General features: G+C 47.8%; 1 protein-coding gene across 1 annotated transcript in view; it reads left to right on the top strand.

Annotated features, from left to right (window-relative positions):
• EFCAB6 (EF-hand calcium binding domain 6) overlaps positions 1–14207 on the top strand; it is a 215168-nt gene that overhangs the window by 140052 nt on the left and 60909 nt on the right. The window contains 1 exon segment of the mRNA XM_067010638.1: positions 7801–7919. Coding sequence (XP_066866739.1) covers positions 7801–7919 — 119 coding nt within the window.

Below are 14207 nucleotides of genomic sequence, written 5' to 3'. Positions count from 1 at the left end.
CAATTTGAGTCTTTTGCATGTAGCTGTCCAGTTTTCCCAACACCATTTATTGATAAGGGTGTCTTTTCCCCATGGTATATTCTTGCCTCCTTTGTCATAGATTAATTGCCCATATAAGTGTGGGTTCATGTCTGGGCTCTCTATTCTGTTCCATTGATCTATGTATCTGTTTTTGTGCCAGTAGGATACTGTTTTTATTATAGTAGCTTTGTAGTTTAGTTTGAAATCAGTTAGTGTGATACCTCCAGTTTTGTTCTGCTTTCTCAATACAGTTTTGGTTATTTGGGGTCTTTTGTGTTTCCATACAAATTTTTGAATTATTTGTTCTAGTTCTGTGAAAAATGCCAGTAGTATTTTGATAGGGATTGCATTGAATCTGTAGATTGCCTTGAGTAGTGTGGTCATTTTAACAATATTGATTCTTCCAACTTATAAACATGGTATATCTTTCCATCTGTTTGTGTCATCCTCAGTTTCTTTCATCAGTATCTTTTAGTTTTCAGAATATGGGTCTTTTACCTCCTTAGTTAGATTTATTCCTAGATATATTATTCTTTTTGATATGATTTTCTTAATTTCTGTTTCTGATAGTTTATTATTAGTGTATAGAAATGCAACAGATTTCTATATATTAGTTTTGTATCCTGCAACTTTACCAAATTCATCGATGAGCTCTAGTAGTTTTTTGGTGGCATCTTTAGGATTTTTTACCTATAGTATCATGTCATCTTTAAACAGTGACAGTTTTACTTCTTCCTTTCCAATCTGGATTCCTTTTCATTCTCTTTCTTGTCTGATTGCTGTGGCTAGGCCTTCCAGTACTATGTTGGATAAAAGTGGTGAGAGTGGATATCATTGTCTTGTTCCTGATCTTAGAGGAAATGCTTTCAGCTTTTCACCATTGAGTGTGATGTTAGCTGTGGACTTATCATATATGGCCTTTATTATGTTGAAGTATGTTCCCTCTATACCCACTTTGTTGAGAGTTTTTATCATAAATGGGTTTTGAATTTTGTCAAAAAGCTTTTCCTGCATCAATTGAAATGGTCATATGATTTTTGTTTTTGTTTGTTAATGTGGTGTTTCACATTCATTGATTTGCAGATACTGAACCATCCTTGCATCCTTGGGAGAAATCCCACTTGATCATGGTGTATGATCTTTTTAAATGTATTGTTGAATTTGGCTTGCTAATATTTTGTTCAGGATTTTTGCATATATGTTCATCAGTGATAGTGGCCTATAATTTTCCTTTTTTGTGATATCTTTGTCTGGTTTTGGCATCAGGGTGGTGCTGACCTCATAGAATACATTCATAAGCATTCCTTCTTCTGCAATTTCTTGGAAATTTTGAGGAAGATTGCCAACTCTTCTCTAAATCTTTGGTAAAATTCACCTGTGAAGCCGTCTGCCCCTGGACTTTTGTTTTTGGGGAGTTCTTTTACTACTGATTCAACTTCATTACTGGTAATTGGTCTGTTCATATTTTCTGTTTCTTCCCAGTTCAGTCTTGGGAGATTTTACATTTCTAGGAATTTGTCCACTTCTCCTAGGTTGTCCATATTATTGGCATATAATTGTTCATAGTAATCTCTTATGATCCTTTGTGTTTCTGTAGTGACGGTTGTAACTTCTCCTTTTTCATTTATGACTTTATTGGTTTGGGCCCTCTCTCTTTTTCTCTTGATGAGTCTGGCTAAAGGTTTATCAGTTGTGTTTATCTTTTCAAAGAACCAGCTCTTAGTTCCATTAATCTTTTCTGTTGTTTTTTTTAAGTCTGTATTTTATTTATTTCTGCTCTGGTCTTTATGATTTCTTTCCTTCTACTGACTTTGGGTTTTGCTCTTCTTTTTCTAGTTCCTTTAGGTGTAAGCTTGTGTTATTTATTTGAGATCTTTCTTTTTTCCTGAGATAGGCTTGTTTTGCTATAAACTTCCCTCTTGGAACTGCTTTTGCTGTGTCCCATAGATTTTGGATCCTTGTATTTCCATTTTCTTTTGTCTTCAGGTATTATTTTATTTCTTCTTTGATTGCTTCAGTGATCCATCGGTTGCTTAGTAGCATAATGTTTAGTCTCTACATGTTTGTAATTTTTGCAATTTGTTTCTTACAGTTGATGTTTAATCTCATAGTGCTGTGGTCAAAAAAAAAAGCTTGATATGATTTTAGTTTTCTTAAATTTACTGAGACTTGTTTTGTGTCCTATCATGTGATCTGGAGAACATGCCATGTCCACTTGAAAAGAGTATGTATTCTGCTGCTTCTAGAGTCTATATATATATATATATATATATATAAATTAGGTCCATCTGATCTAATGTGTCATTTAAAGCCAATGTTTCCTTATTCATTTTCTGTCTGGATGATCTGTCCATTGATGTCAGTGGGATATTAAAGTCCCCTACTATTATTGTGTTACTATTTCTCCCTTTTAGTCTGTTAATATTTGCTTTATGTATTTAGGTGCTTCTGTATTGGGTGCATATATATTTAGAATTGTTATATCTTTTCTTTAGATTGATCTCTTGATCATTACGTAATGTCCTTCTTTGTCTCTTGTTACAGTCTTTAAAATCTATTTTATCTGATATAAGTATTGTTACCCTTGGTTTCTTTTCATTTGCATGGAATATCTTTTTCCATCCACTCACTTTCAGTGTGTGTGTGTCTTTAGAGGTGAAGTGAGTCTCTTGTAGACAGCATATATATGGGTCTTGTTTATGTATCCATTCAGCCACTCTGTGTTTTTTTTGTTTTGTTTTGTTTTGTGGTACGCGGGCCTCCCACTGCCGCAGCCTCTCCCATTGAGGAGCACAGGCCCAGCGGCCATGGCTCACGGGCCCAGCTGCTCTGCAGCACGCGGGATCCTCCCAGACCGGGGCACGAACCCGCGTCCCCTGCATTGGCAGGCGGACTCTCAACCACTGCGCCACCAGGGAAGCCCCTACTCTGTGTTTTTTGATGGAGCATTTAGTCTATTCACATTTAATATAAATACTGATAAGTATGTGCTTATTGCCATTTTGTTAATTGTTTTGGGATCGTTTTTATAGTTCTTTTTTGTTCCTTTCTTCTTCTTTTGCTCTCTTCCATTGTGGTTTGATGACTATCTCTAGTGTTACGTTTGGATTCCTTTTTTTTTTTCTGTGTGTCTATTATAGATCTTTTGTTTGTTGTTATTGTGAAGGTTATATAGCAATCTGTATATACATGTGATTATTTTAAGTTGCTGGGCTCTTAAGTTCAAATGTATTTTAACAATCCTGGCATTTTTACCCCCTCCACACACTTGCTGTTTTTGACATCTTATTTTACATCATTTTGTTTTGTGTATCCCTTAACTACTTTTTGTGGATATAGATGATTTTACTACTTTTGTCTTTTAACCTTCCTACTAGCTTTACATGTGGTTGATTTACTGCCTTTACTGTCTATTTGCCTTTACCAATGAGCTTTTTTCTTTCATAATTTTCATGTTTCTAGTTGTGGCCTTTTTCTTTTTCACTTAGGGAAGTCCCTTTAACATGTCTTGTACAGCTCGTTTGGTGGTGCTGAACTCTTTTAATTTTTGCTTGTCTGTAAAATTTGTTTTGATCTCTCTGTCAAGTCTGAATGAAAGCCTTGCCGGGTAGAGTATTCTTGGTTGTAGATTTTCCCTTTTCATCACTTTAAACATATTGTGCCACTCCCTTCTATCTAGCCTGCAGAGTTTCTGCTGAAAAATTAGCTGATGGCCTTATGGGAATTCCTTGTATGTAGCTTGTTGCTTTTTCCTTGCTGCTTTTAATATTCTTTCTTTATCTTTAATTGTTGCCATTTTAATTACAATGTGTTTTGCTTTGATCCTCTTTGCGTTGATCCTGTTTGGTACTCTCTGTGATTCCTGTACCTGGATGACTGTTTCCTTTCCCAGGTTAGGGAAGTTTTCAGCTATTATGTCTTCAAATATGTTCTCTGCCCATTTCTCTGTCTCTTCTCCTTATGGGATTCCTATAATGCAAATGTTATTACATTGATGTTGTCCCAGAGGTCTCTTAAACTGTCCTCATTTCTTTTTATTCTTTTTTTCTGTTCTGTTTCAGTGATTTCCACTACTCTGTCTTCCAGCTCACTGATCTGTTCCTCTGCATCATCTAATATGTTGATTCCTTTTAGTGTATTTTTTATTTATGTTATTTTTTATTCCTTTTAGTGTGTGTTAATTATTGTATTCTTCAGCTCTGTTTTGTTCTTCTTTATATCTTCTAACCCTGTTAAACTTCTCACTGTGTTTATCCATTCTTCTGCTGATTTCTTTGAGCTTCTTCACGATCATCATTTCAAACTCTGTTGGGTAGGTTGCCTATCTCCACTTTACTTAGTTCTTCTGGGGTTTTATCTTATTCCTTCATTTGGAATATATTCCTCTGTTGCCCTATTTTACCTAATTTGCTGCTTTTATTTCTATGTATTTGGTAGGTTGGTTATGTTTCCTGACCTTGGAGAAGTAGCCTTTTGTAGGAGACCTCCTATGCATCCCGGCAGCACACTCCCCTCTGGTCGCCAGAGCTATATGCTCTAGGGGTGCCACCTATGTGGGCTGTGTGGCTCCTCCTGTTGTGTCAGGCTGACTGCTGTGGGTGGTCTGCTAGGCATGGCCGGCCCACAGTCCAGTTGGTTTCCAGGTTCTGCCTTGCGCGGAGGCCACTGGCTGCTGGTGGGCGGGGCCAGGTCATGAGGCCTCTGACTACAGGGCCCCAGGGGGTCCCAGGGCTAGTGCTGGCCCACTGGTAGTCAAAGCCAGGTTCTGGGGTGGGTGGTTGCAGGGCTGGGTGTCCTGGATCTAGTGTCTGCCTGCTGGTAGGAAGGGCTAATTCCTGACACAGCTGGCTGCGGGGTCTGGCATGTCCTAAAGCTGCTGCTGGCCCACTGGTAGTTGGGGCTGGATCCTGGGGCAGCTGTCTGTGAGGTCCAAGGTGTCTTGAAGCTGGTTTCAGCCCACCTAGTGGGTGGGGTAGATGCCAGGGTGGCTGTCTGAAAAGCTGGGGTGGTCCTGGGGCTGGTGGGTGGGGTCAGGAACCAGGGGGTCCTGGGGCTTTTGCTCACCCACTTGCGGGTAAGGCTGGTCCTGGGGCTAGTGCTGGCCCACTGGTGGGTGGAGCCAGGTCTCAGGACCTCTGGCTTCATGGCCCTGGGGGTCCTGGAGTTGATGTTTCAGCCTGCTGGTGGTTGGGGCCAGGGCCCCTGGCGTCCTGGGGCTGATGCCTTTCCGCTCATGGCGAGGCTGGTCCCAGAGCCCGTGCCAGTGCACTGGTGTGTGGGGATGAGTCCGGGACCCTGTGGTGGGCTCAGGGTGTCTTAAGGCAGCAGGCCTGCTGGTGAGAGGGGCTGTGTCTCTGCCCGGCTGCTTGCTTGCGAGGCGTCCCAGTACTGGTGCTGACAGGCTGGTGGGCAGGCCAGGTTCCAGCATTAATAAGACAGAGGGAGGATTCCAGAATGGCGTTTGCCCACCCCAGTGTCCACATGGTAGAACGAGCTCCCCCAGAATGGTTGCCACCAGTGTCTGTGGTCCCAGGGCAAGCCCCGGGCGCCTTCTGTTTCTCTAAGAGGCTCTCCAAGATCAGAAGGTGGGTCTGACACAGGCTCCTTTCAAATTAGTGTTTCTACCCTGGGGCCCGGAGCATGTGAGATTCTGTGTGCACCCTTTAGGAGTGGAGTTTCTACTTCTCACAGCCCTGTGGTACTCCAGAGGGTCAGCCCCGCTGGCCTTCAAAGCCAGATGTTCTGGGGGCTCATCTTCCCAGCGCAGGAGCCCCAGGCTGGGGAGCCCAACGTGGGCCACAGACCCCTTGCTTCCTGGGGAGAACCTCTGCAATTGTAATTATCCTCCCATCTGTGGGTGGCCAGGGGTATGGGTCTTGACTCTACCATGACTCTGTGGTCTCATGGTGGTTCCTTCTTTATATCGGTAGTTGTGGAAGCTCTTTTCTGCTAGTCTTCTGGTCTTTCTCATCACTAGTTTCTCTGTTAATAGCTGTAGTTTTGGTGTGTCCGTGGGGGGAGGGGAGCACAGGGTCTTCCTACTCCACCATCATGGCCACACCCTCTCCTGTGTTCACCCTCTTTATACGATATCTTTTGATAAATATAAGTTCTTCGTTTAATGTAGTCACATTTTTAACTACTCCCTAAAGTTCTTGTTGAAGAAACCCTGCCCTGCAGTCATGGAGATATTCTTCTACGATCTCCCTAGCAGCTCCACAGCCTCCTCACCTTTCACATTCAGGTCTCGACATCAGCACTGGAAGTGTCATGTGTCACGCTGTGGGGATCCAGTTCCATCTTCCGTATGGAGATCCGGTTGTCCTGGCACCGTTCATTGCAAAGTCCATCTTTCGCCCCACTGGTCTGCGGCGTCACCGCTGTCCCGCATCAATGCCCACTGGTCTGCGGCGTCACCGCTGTCCTGCGTCAATGCCATAATGTGTGTTTCTGGGCTCGTCCTTCTGGCTCATTGGTCAGTTTGTCTATCTTGGCACCAAGACCACATCTTTAGAGTCCCCATAGCTTAGTAAGACATCCTAATTAGCTGGTTGGCAAGTCCTGCCTCCTTGTTCCCTGAGAGTTTTTGAATCCGTTTGTCAAGTTCCACAAAGAAAAAAAAACTATTGGGAAGTTTGGCAAGAAATGACATCTCTACTACATGGAGCCTTCCGATTAATGAGCACATTGTCTTTCCATTTATTTTGATCTTTTAAAATATCTTTCAGAAAAGTTTTAGACATTCCTGTGTAGGAGTCTTACAATCATTTATAAGATTTATTTCTCAAACTTTCTATTTTTGATGCTACTGTAAATGTTATTTTTTAAAATTCATCTTCCATGTCTGAGATATAAAAATTTGGATGACTTTATGTATTGATAGAGAATCCAGATTTCTTGCCAAAGCCTCTTAGTGTAACAATTTATTTATGGATTTCTTGTGTTCTTGTATACAGTCATGTCATTTGTGAATAAATGACAATTGCGTTTCTCCCTGCCCTGTTTTTACACCTTTTAACAATTTTAACTTGCCTAACTTCACTGGCCGGCGCCTCCAGCACAATGATGAGTAGAGGGCAGTAGAGATATTTTTGCCTGGTTCCCGATCTTACAGGGAATGTTTCGTGCTTTCACCATGAGGTGTGATGCTCGCAGAGGACTTGGGAGATGGACCCACTGTGTCTCCCTCACAGTGTATTAGAAGGAGGAGCGAACGAGCTATTGTTTGGAAACAATTTAAGACAGAGCGGAGCGCCCTGTGCTCCCTGCTCTTCTGGTCTGTGGTGACAAATCCCCAGATGCCTTTTGCACCCCTCGGGGACATTAAAATGGTCCCATTACCATCTTGTCACAGCAGCCAGAGTCTCACGTCCCTCATTTCCCCTCTGACAGCCGGGCAGCCAAATTCGCTGCGTCGTGGAGATGGTAACCTCAAGCAGTGCGGGCTGTGCCCCGTTTCCCAGAGGCTCCGGTTGACTCTTATTTCTCATAATGTTTGATCCCAAGTTGTTGGTCAGAGAAGAATCCAAGCCACACACCTGAGACCACTCGTTACCCAGAAACAAACCCCTCCTAGGATGTTAACGCTTGTTCGTGTTTTGCTCGATCACCTTCTTTAGAAGGATGGGGAGGATTATCTAGGACATAGATTAAAAGGTTTTTGAGCAGGAGGAATGGTAGAAAAATGTCTTAGATTGTTCCAGATACTGACTATTGAAAAGCCTGTATACTGTCGGAGCAATTTTGTATGTTACTAAATGCCGCCTTGGAATATTGTAGAATTTTATCGAAACCGACAACGAGGGCAACGGCATTCTTCGACGCCGGGATGTAAAGAACGCGCTGTACAGCTTTGATATTCCCCTCACACCCAGAGAATGTGAGAAGCTTTGGATGAGGTGAGTGGTATCTGAAGACTGGCTTTTCATTCCAGACGGCCAAATTCAGCACCAGGCTTTCGTCACTCCTCGGGTCAGGTGGGACCAGGAATGGTTTTCCTACGGTTCTATCTGTCCTGTTCCCCCGTAGAAAGAAGCCTTGGCCAACAGGCTGGCCTTCAGGAACACGGGGAGCCAGGTGAACACTTGTCACCAGTATTAAATATTAGACTTGAGAGTTTTGCATTTCCAAGGAACCAAGAGTTCAACCACATCCTTTTACTGTTTCAGAGAAACTAAGTCCCTCCCCAGAGACTTAACTCTAATACAAGTAGCTCAGCAGACAGATCTGCAATGGGTAGAGACAAAAGTGGCCTCTCCCCATCACCTGAAGATGGAAATCAATGTTGCACAATTGTTTTATAGATCAGCAGTTTGCTGGAAGAAAATCACCAAAGTTTTGGTAACTTGGAGTGGTTTCCCAAGGGTGCCTTAAACTGAAAATAGTACTTAACATTGACTACATTTTTCAAAATGTGCTTTAGATTTAGTTGGTTTTGAACCAGGCCCCCAGTTACAACATTCCCCGTGTAGATGTTTAAGTTTCAAGGCGCACCAACAATGCGGTCCATTTCCGAGTTCCAGATCTGTCTTTGAATTACTTCCTTCTTCATTATATGTTAGCTGCCACTTGCATCCCCCCAGGATCATACCCCAATATTGCATGTCCTCTCAGAGGCAAGCCCTTGGAGCAGTTCATGTAGTATTTCAGCTTTGCATCTATTCAAAGGGGAAAGCTGCAATGTTGGCTGAGTTTAGAATTAGGTGGGCTGTTTTGTGTCTAATTTAGAAAAGCAACTCGAAGTTCTTACAAAATCCTTGGTTTTTTTTTTTTTTTTTTTTTTTAGATCAGTTCCAACTCAGGGACAATTTGGTCTCCCTACCCGTTTTCTCTTTTGGTAGACTAGATGAGTGGGTCCATCTGAGTAATCAGAAGATGGGCTGCAGCGGCCAAATGCGTGGAGCCTCTCACCAGGTAGACCTTTGGATGATGTGGCGGTGACTGTGAGATCCTGATGCTCGGGGAGCTGTCAGGGGGCAGGAAGCATTCACCCCAATACCGGGGTGCAGAGTTGCCTGTTATAAATGCCAGAGGAGGGACATGTCGAGCAGAAAGGGAGACAAGAGCAGGGGTGCTGGGGGCCGTGGAAGAGCAGGAGGCCGTCAGGGTGGGAGAGAAGTTGAAATTGTTCCAAAGGTCCAGGAGGGGAAGGAGGGCTGCCTCAGCCACGGGGCAGGAGGACGGGTGAGGCGCTCGTTCTCCAAGCAGTGCCTGGGCTCCGAGCCGAGGGAGGAAAGGCGGGGCTGATCACCTGGCCGCAGCCCCCCCTCTCTGGCAGTATTGACGAGACATTCGGAAACCACAAAACGTGATGGGGATCAAGCCGTGCTTTAGGAAGACTAGTCAGGAAGCCGTTCAGAAAAGGGGCCGGTGGGGTGTGGGCATCTGGACACTGTGCTCCCCGTCAGGGAGGGTGGGACGAGCCCTGGAGCTGGGTGCAAAGCTGCCAGGATGAGGGGTGTAGGAGTCAGGTGTCCCCGTGAGGGTTCCCGTGTGGAAGGAGAGCACGCTTAGCCCTCTTCCCGGTGGCGGACAGAGCAAGGTTCCATGTTCACGGGAGGGAGACACTCACTGTTGCTTTTGGCTAAAGTTTCTTTATGCACGTATTAGCATGATTAAGTACACAGATATCTACCCTGTGCTGAAAACTGTCTGAGATGAGAATTCCATCTACCTTTGTTTAGCCGGCCGTTTGCCGTGGATGGCGAGTGGCTGAGAGCTCCGCAGCCAGACATGCCTCCGCCCCTTATCGCTGTGTGGCCCCGGTCAAGTTACTTGACGTCTCTGAGCCTCACTCTGCCCCGCTAAGTTAGCTCAAGTGGTGTATGGATCAGGGCAGGCTGGCTGCGGTAACAGACGAGGCCAACGTCCCAGGGGCTTGCCCCGTAATGACGTCACCGTTTAGGGTGGGTGTTGGGGAGCTCTGCCCACAGTCATTCAGGGACCAGGAGGTCCACCATCCCTGGATCTTCTGTGTCCACCAGCAGAGAAGGGAACAGAGCACAGAGGACCCTCTGGTCAGCTTTGTAAGGACCAGGCCTGGAAACATGGCCGTCACTTTGCCCACATTCTTTTGGCTAGCATCACTTGATGGCTGCAGCCCTGCAAGGGAGGCTGGGGGGACCAGAAGTCTGAAGGGGGATTGCCCTGTCACTCAGAGGCCAGGGAGCTGCTGCCCCCCGGGCTGGAAGAGCAAGGGGCGAGGTTACACAGAGATAAGGGAGCTGCTCCCCACCAGCGACTGCAGGGCAAAGGGGAGACGGTATTGTTTGGAGACCAGGAAGTTGCCTCCACTCCTGGTGCTGTCTCGGAATCTGCGGGAACCTCGACTGCTTTGCTGAGCCGGAGCTACGGAGCCATGATAGGAGGTCCCCTGGGAACCGCCTGGCCCTGCCCTCTTCCCACCTCCAAGGGCACAGCTCCCTGGGCGCAGCCGGGGGGCGCAGCTGAGAAGATGTTCAAAGGGCAAGCGCGGGGGTCGAGAGCCACCAGATGAACGTCCAGCTGAAGGGCAAAGGGTGTGTCACGTTCCAGGGCTGCCGGGTCACCTGGGTGGCCAGGCAGAAGGGGAGGCTGCACGTCAGCTGAACCACATCGTGAAGGGCAGGACAAGGTGGGGACCCCATCCTGAGGGCCAGGTGTTCAGTGGGGAAAGATGGAGGCAGGCCCACGTTCTAGAAAGATCACTCTGGCCACGGGGAGGAGGGTGCATTGCCAGAGACGGGGAAGGAGGCACGGAGGTGAATTCAGGGCTGTCTCGGTGTTCTGAGCGAGAGGTTGGGGTGACCTTCCCTGGGTGGTGCCTGGAGCACTGGGACGGAAGTGACAGGTGTGAGAGAGGTTGAGGAAGTGAAAATTCGCCTTCAGCAGCCTGGGAAGAGGCTGAGTGATGAGGTAAGATGATGCTCCTTGGATTTGTTTTATGAGCATGCACAGAAATGAGGAGGACGCCCCGAGGTGGCCAAGGAGCCCGCAGCTGAGGGCTGTGCTCTGACGGCCTGCACCCTGTCCCATGGCGCCCGGACTGCGCTGTGTGACCTTGGGCCAGTGGCTTACCTTCTCTGAGCTTCAGTCATCTCTCCAGTGGGATGGCAATGGGGACCAAATGATACAAAGAGGGTACCTGGCATAGATAAGCATAAACATCAGTAGCAAAAAGATCATATAGATTTGAAATTATTTTCTGATTGCAATATTAACGCACACTCATTTTAGAAGACTCAGAAAACCCAGAGACGCATAGAGGAAAAGAAAAGACAACAGCAAGAAAGCAGCCGTACCCCACACGGCAGAGATGCTAAACTTGGTGGTGTGGTGTTTTTCATCCATTTTCTAGGTTTCCATGATCTCGGTTAGCCCTCCTCACCCTCCTTCCACCTCCTGGCCTGCTCCTCTCAAGGGCTCAGTGTGTGCTGACCCTGACTCACCCTGGTCCACTCCCTCCAGGTCCCCGCCTGCCTTACGAAGCAGGAGGGGTAGGCGGCAAGGTGGTGGCCGCGCCAGGCTGCGCAGGCGCCAGGAGCCTCCTGCAGTTGCCCGTACAGGGGGAGGGGCATTCTCCCACCCGGCGGGAGTGACTGGGACCCCCGGCAAGGCAGGGAGCAGCTGGGGCCGACGTGACACTCTGCCAGCTCCTGGGGTCTGCTAGTGAGAAGACGAAAGCGCCCGCCAAAATTGGGTAGCTGGAAGTGAGCAGGAAAATAACGTTCAGCTCTTTCAAACACACAGAATTAGAAAATAGGGAGAATATAGACAAAACATTGTCAGCCTCCATTGTTCACTCAACATTTATGAAGCACCTGTGAAGTGCACTCTTTCAGAGCTTCGGGTTAGTCTGGCAGGTCTCGTTTACGCTGGAAGTAAATTAGTGCATTAACTCCCAAATCTCAGGGACCTGGCACATGGATGCTTAGTTCTTATTCACACAAAGTCTAGCATGTCTAGCGGCTCTTCTGGACAGTTCTCTTCCAAGTGCTGATTCGGGATCTGGCTTCCAGTCGTGGCTTCATCCCTCAGCAGGGTCCCCCGGGACCTGCAGGGCACAGGACCGCACCCGGGCTTCGGCGGGCTTCGGCCCGGAAGGACACACTTCTGCCCACAGCCCGTGGCCCGGGGCCGGGCCGGGGCCCCAGCTAACTGCACAGGGGTGGACATAGGGGGGAGCATGTGCGTGTTAAGCGAGCCTGGCTCACTGAGGGTTAAAGGTACGCAACCGTCAAGCCTGAAGGAGGCCGTTGCGAAAGGAGACCTGGTAACTGAAGCCAGGCGGGATCTTTTAGCACGAGGTTTCAGGAGCAATGCGTTTGGTTTTGGAGAGACTGCCGAGAATAAATTACAAGGTGAAAGAGCATCCATCCATCCATCCATTCATTCACTCATTCATCGGAGCAATCATGAAGCAGGATTTTCTTGAAACTTTCTAAGTGGTAAGCCCTGTGCTAGACTCTGGGGTTCCAGAGATGAAGGCAGCCTCCACCCTCTGGTTGCACTCGACTCGGCCGGGAAGACAGCAGCTGTACGCCAGGAGGGAGAGGCTGGGCAGCCCGGGCTGTGGGTGTTCAGAGAGAGACCCCCAGGAGGTGCGATGCCTGAGTTGAGTCTTAAGAAACGGTCGTCAGCCGGAGGTGGGGAAAGGGGGTCCTAGTGAGCAGAGAGGCCCAGGGCAGGGGGAGTGGGAGGTCTTCCATCAGCAGAGCCTGAGACCCAGAGCCTGCCGGGCACAGGGCACCCCAGGACCAGGGCACAGAGCCCTGGGGGGCACGCCCTTCGGGGGCACTCAGGGTTCTGAGCCCCTTCTGTAGCCTCGTTCCATTGGGTAGAACTCCGCTATTTTAGATCTAAAACCAACTTTGCTGAAAAACTATGAAGCCCGTGTATTATAAGGATGCACAGACGCCTCAGGTAGGACAGCAGCAGCCTGGAAAGCTTGCGTATAGATGCCGGTCGTGTATACCCAGCTGATCATGCAGACCTGGCAGAGTGTTCGGGAGATAATTCATGCCCAGTGTACGCACGTCTCTTGTTTGGGTCGGCAAGTTGTATGTTAGCATTCCAGTAGAGAGGGCGAAGACTATTACAAAGTCCCTGTGTCACGTGCGTTGGCTCACGGGAAGACACGCGACGCTTGGTTCATGAGAAGCTGGGTCGCCTCTGCTGCCTCAAGCAAGGCAGTGTCTAGAGAGGAGCCACCCCGTGCCGTGCTGCTGGAGCACCCGGACAAAGAGAGCCGCTGGCTGGGAAGGGATGTGAAAAGGTTGAGGGATCAGTTCAGAGAAGAGAGGCTCGAATGGGACGTGGTGGTCGGGGATGAGTTAGAAGAGCTGCGCGCGAAGGAGGGACTAGCCAGACGGGCGCTTAGCTCCGCGTGGTCGACGTCTTCGTGACTGACGTCGTCTAGAACCCCACTGGGCAGCCCCTGACGGGGCGGGTTTCCCGCCTCTGGCTTCGTCCAAGGCCAGACCGCCGCTTACCGGGGAGCGTGGGGGTGGGATCGTGGCCCTGGATGGGGACGGAGCCCACGGTGTCTACGCTGTGGCTCCACCAGGACCGGCTGAATGTGCCATTGGGCGCTGTCCCCTCAGGCAGCGGGACATCCTGTGCTCTGAAGGGCAGCCCTCTGAGCCGTCGGACCACGCTCACAGATGCTCCCCGGGACAATCCCTTGGTCCAAGCTGCATGAGGACCACGTCTCCCTCTGCTGTGGGCCTGGCTCGTCAGTGGGGCTTGCACCAGACCCTCTGAATCTGGGGTCAGTGGTGCTGGAAGATTCTTCCGTCGTTTGCGTAAGGATCAAGTGCTAAACTGAGCATGAAAGAGTAAGACTTTCTCAGCACAGCAATCGATGTGAACATATTCAGATCATGTGTACAACCAAACTGCTGTGTGTACAATAGATGCGCAGAGTAATCTGATTATGTCATAAATTAGTGGCCATTGCCATATGCAAATGGGAGTTTTTACGGGTCCTCTGTTTATGTGCACGTTTTTCCTGGCACATCTGTTTCCGAACCCTTTTAAAATTCAACCTTTACAGGCAAGTTGATTTTTTTTTAATGTGACACAAAGGATTATATGATGAAGGGTGAGGTTATGTAAGCTGAATTAACTCTCTTATTATTCACATTCATAACGATATTTTAGTTGCAATTGTGCAATCTGGTCTCCTGTTCCTTGGAGATGCGAATAGG

Source organism: Kogia breviceps, chromosome 12, assembly GCF_026419965.1.
Source record: "Kogia breviceps isolate mKogBre1 chromosome 12, mKogBre1 haplotype 1, whole genome shotgun sequence".
Classification (NCBI taxonomy): Eukaryota; Metazoa; Chordata; class Mammalia; order Artiodactyla; family Physeteridae; genus Kogia; species Kogia breviceps.
This window is presented reverse-complemented; position numbering and strand designations above follow the sequence as displayed.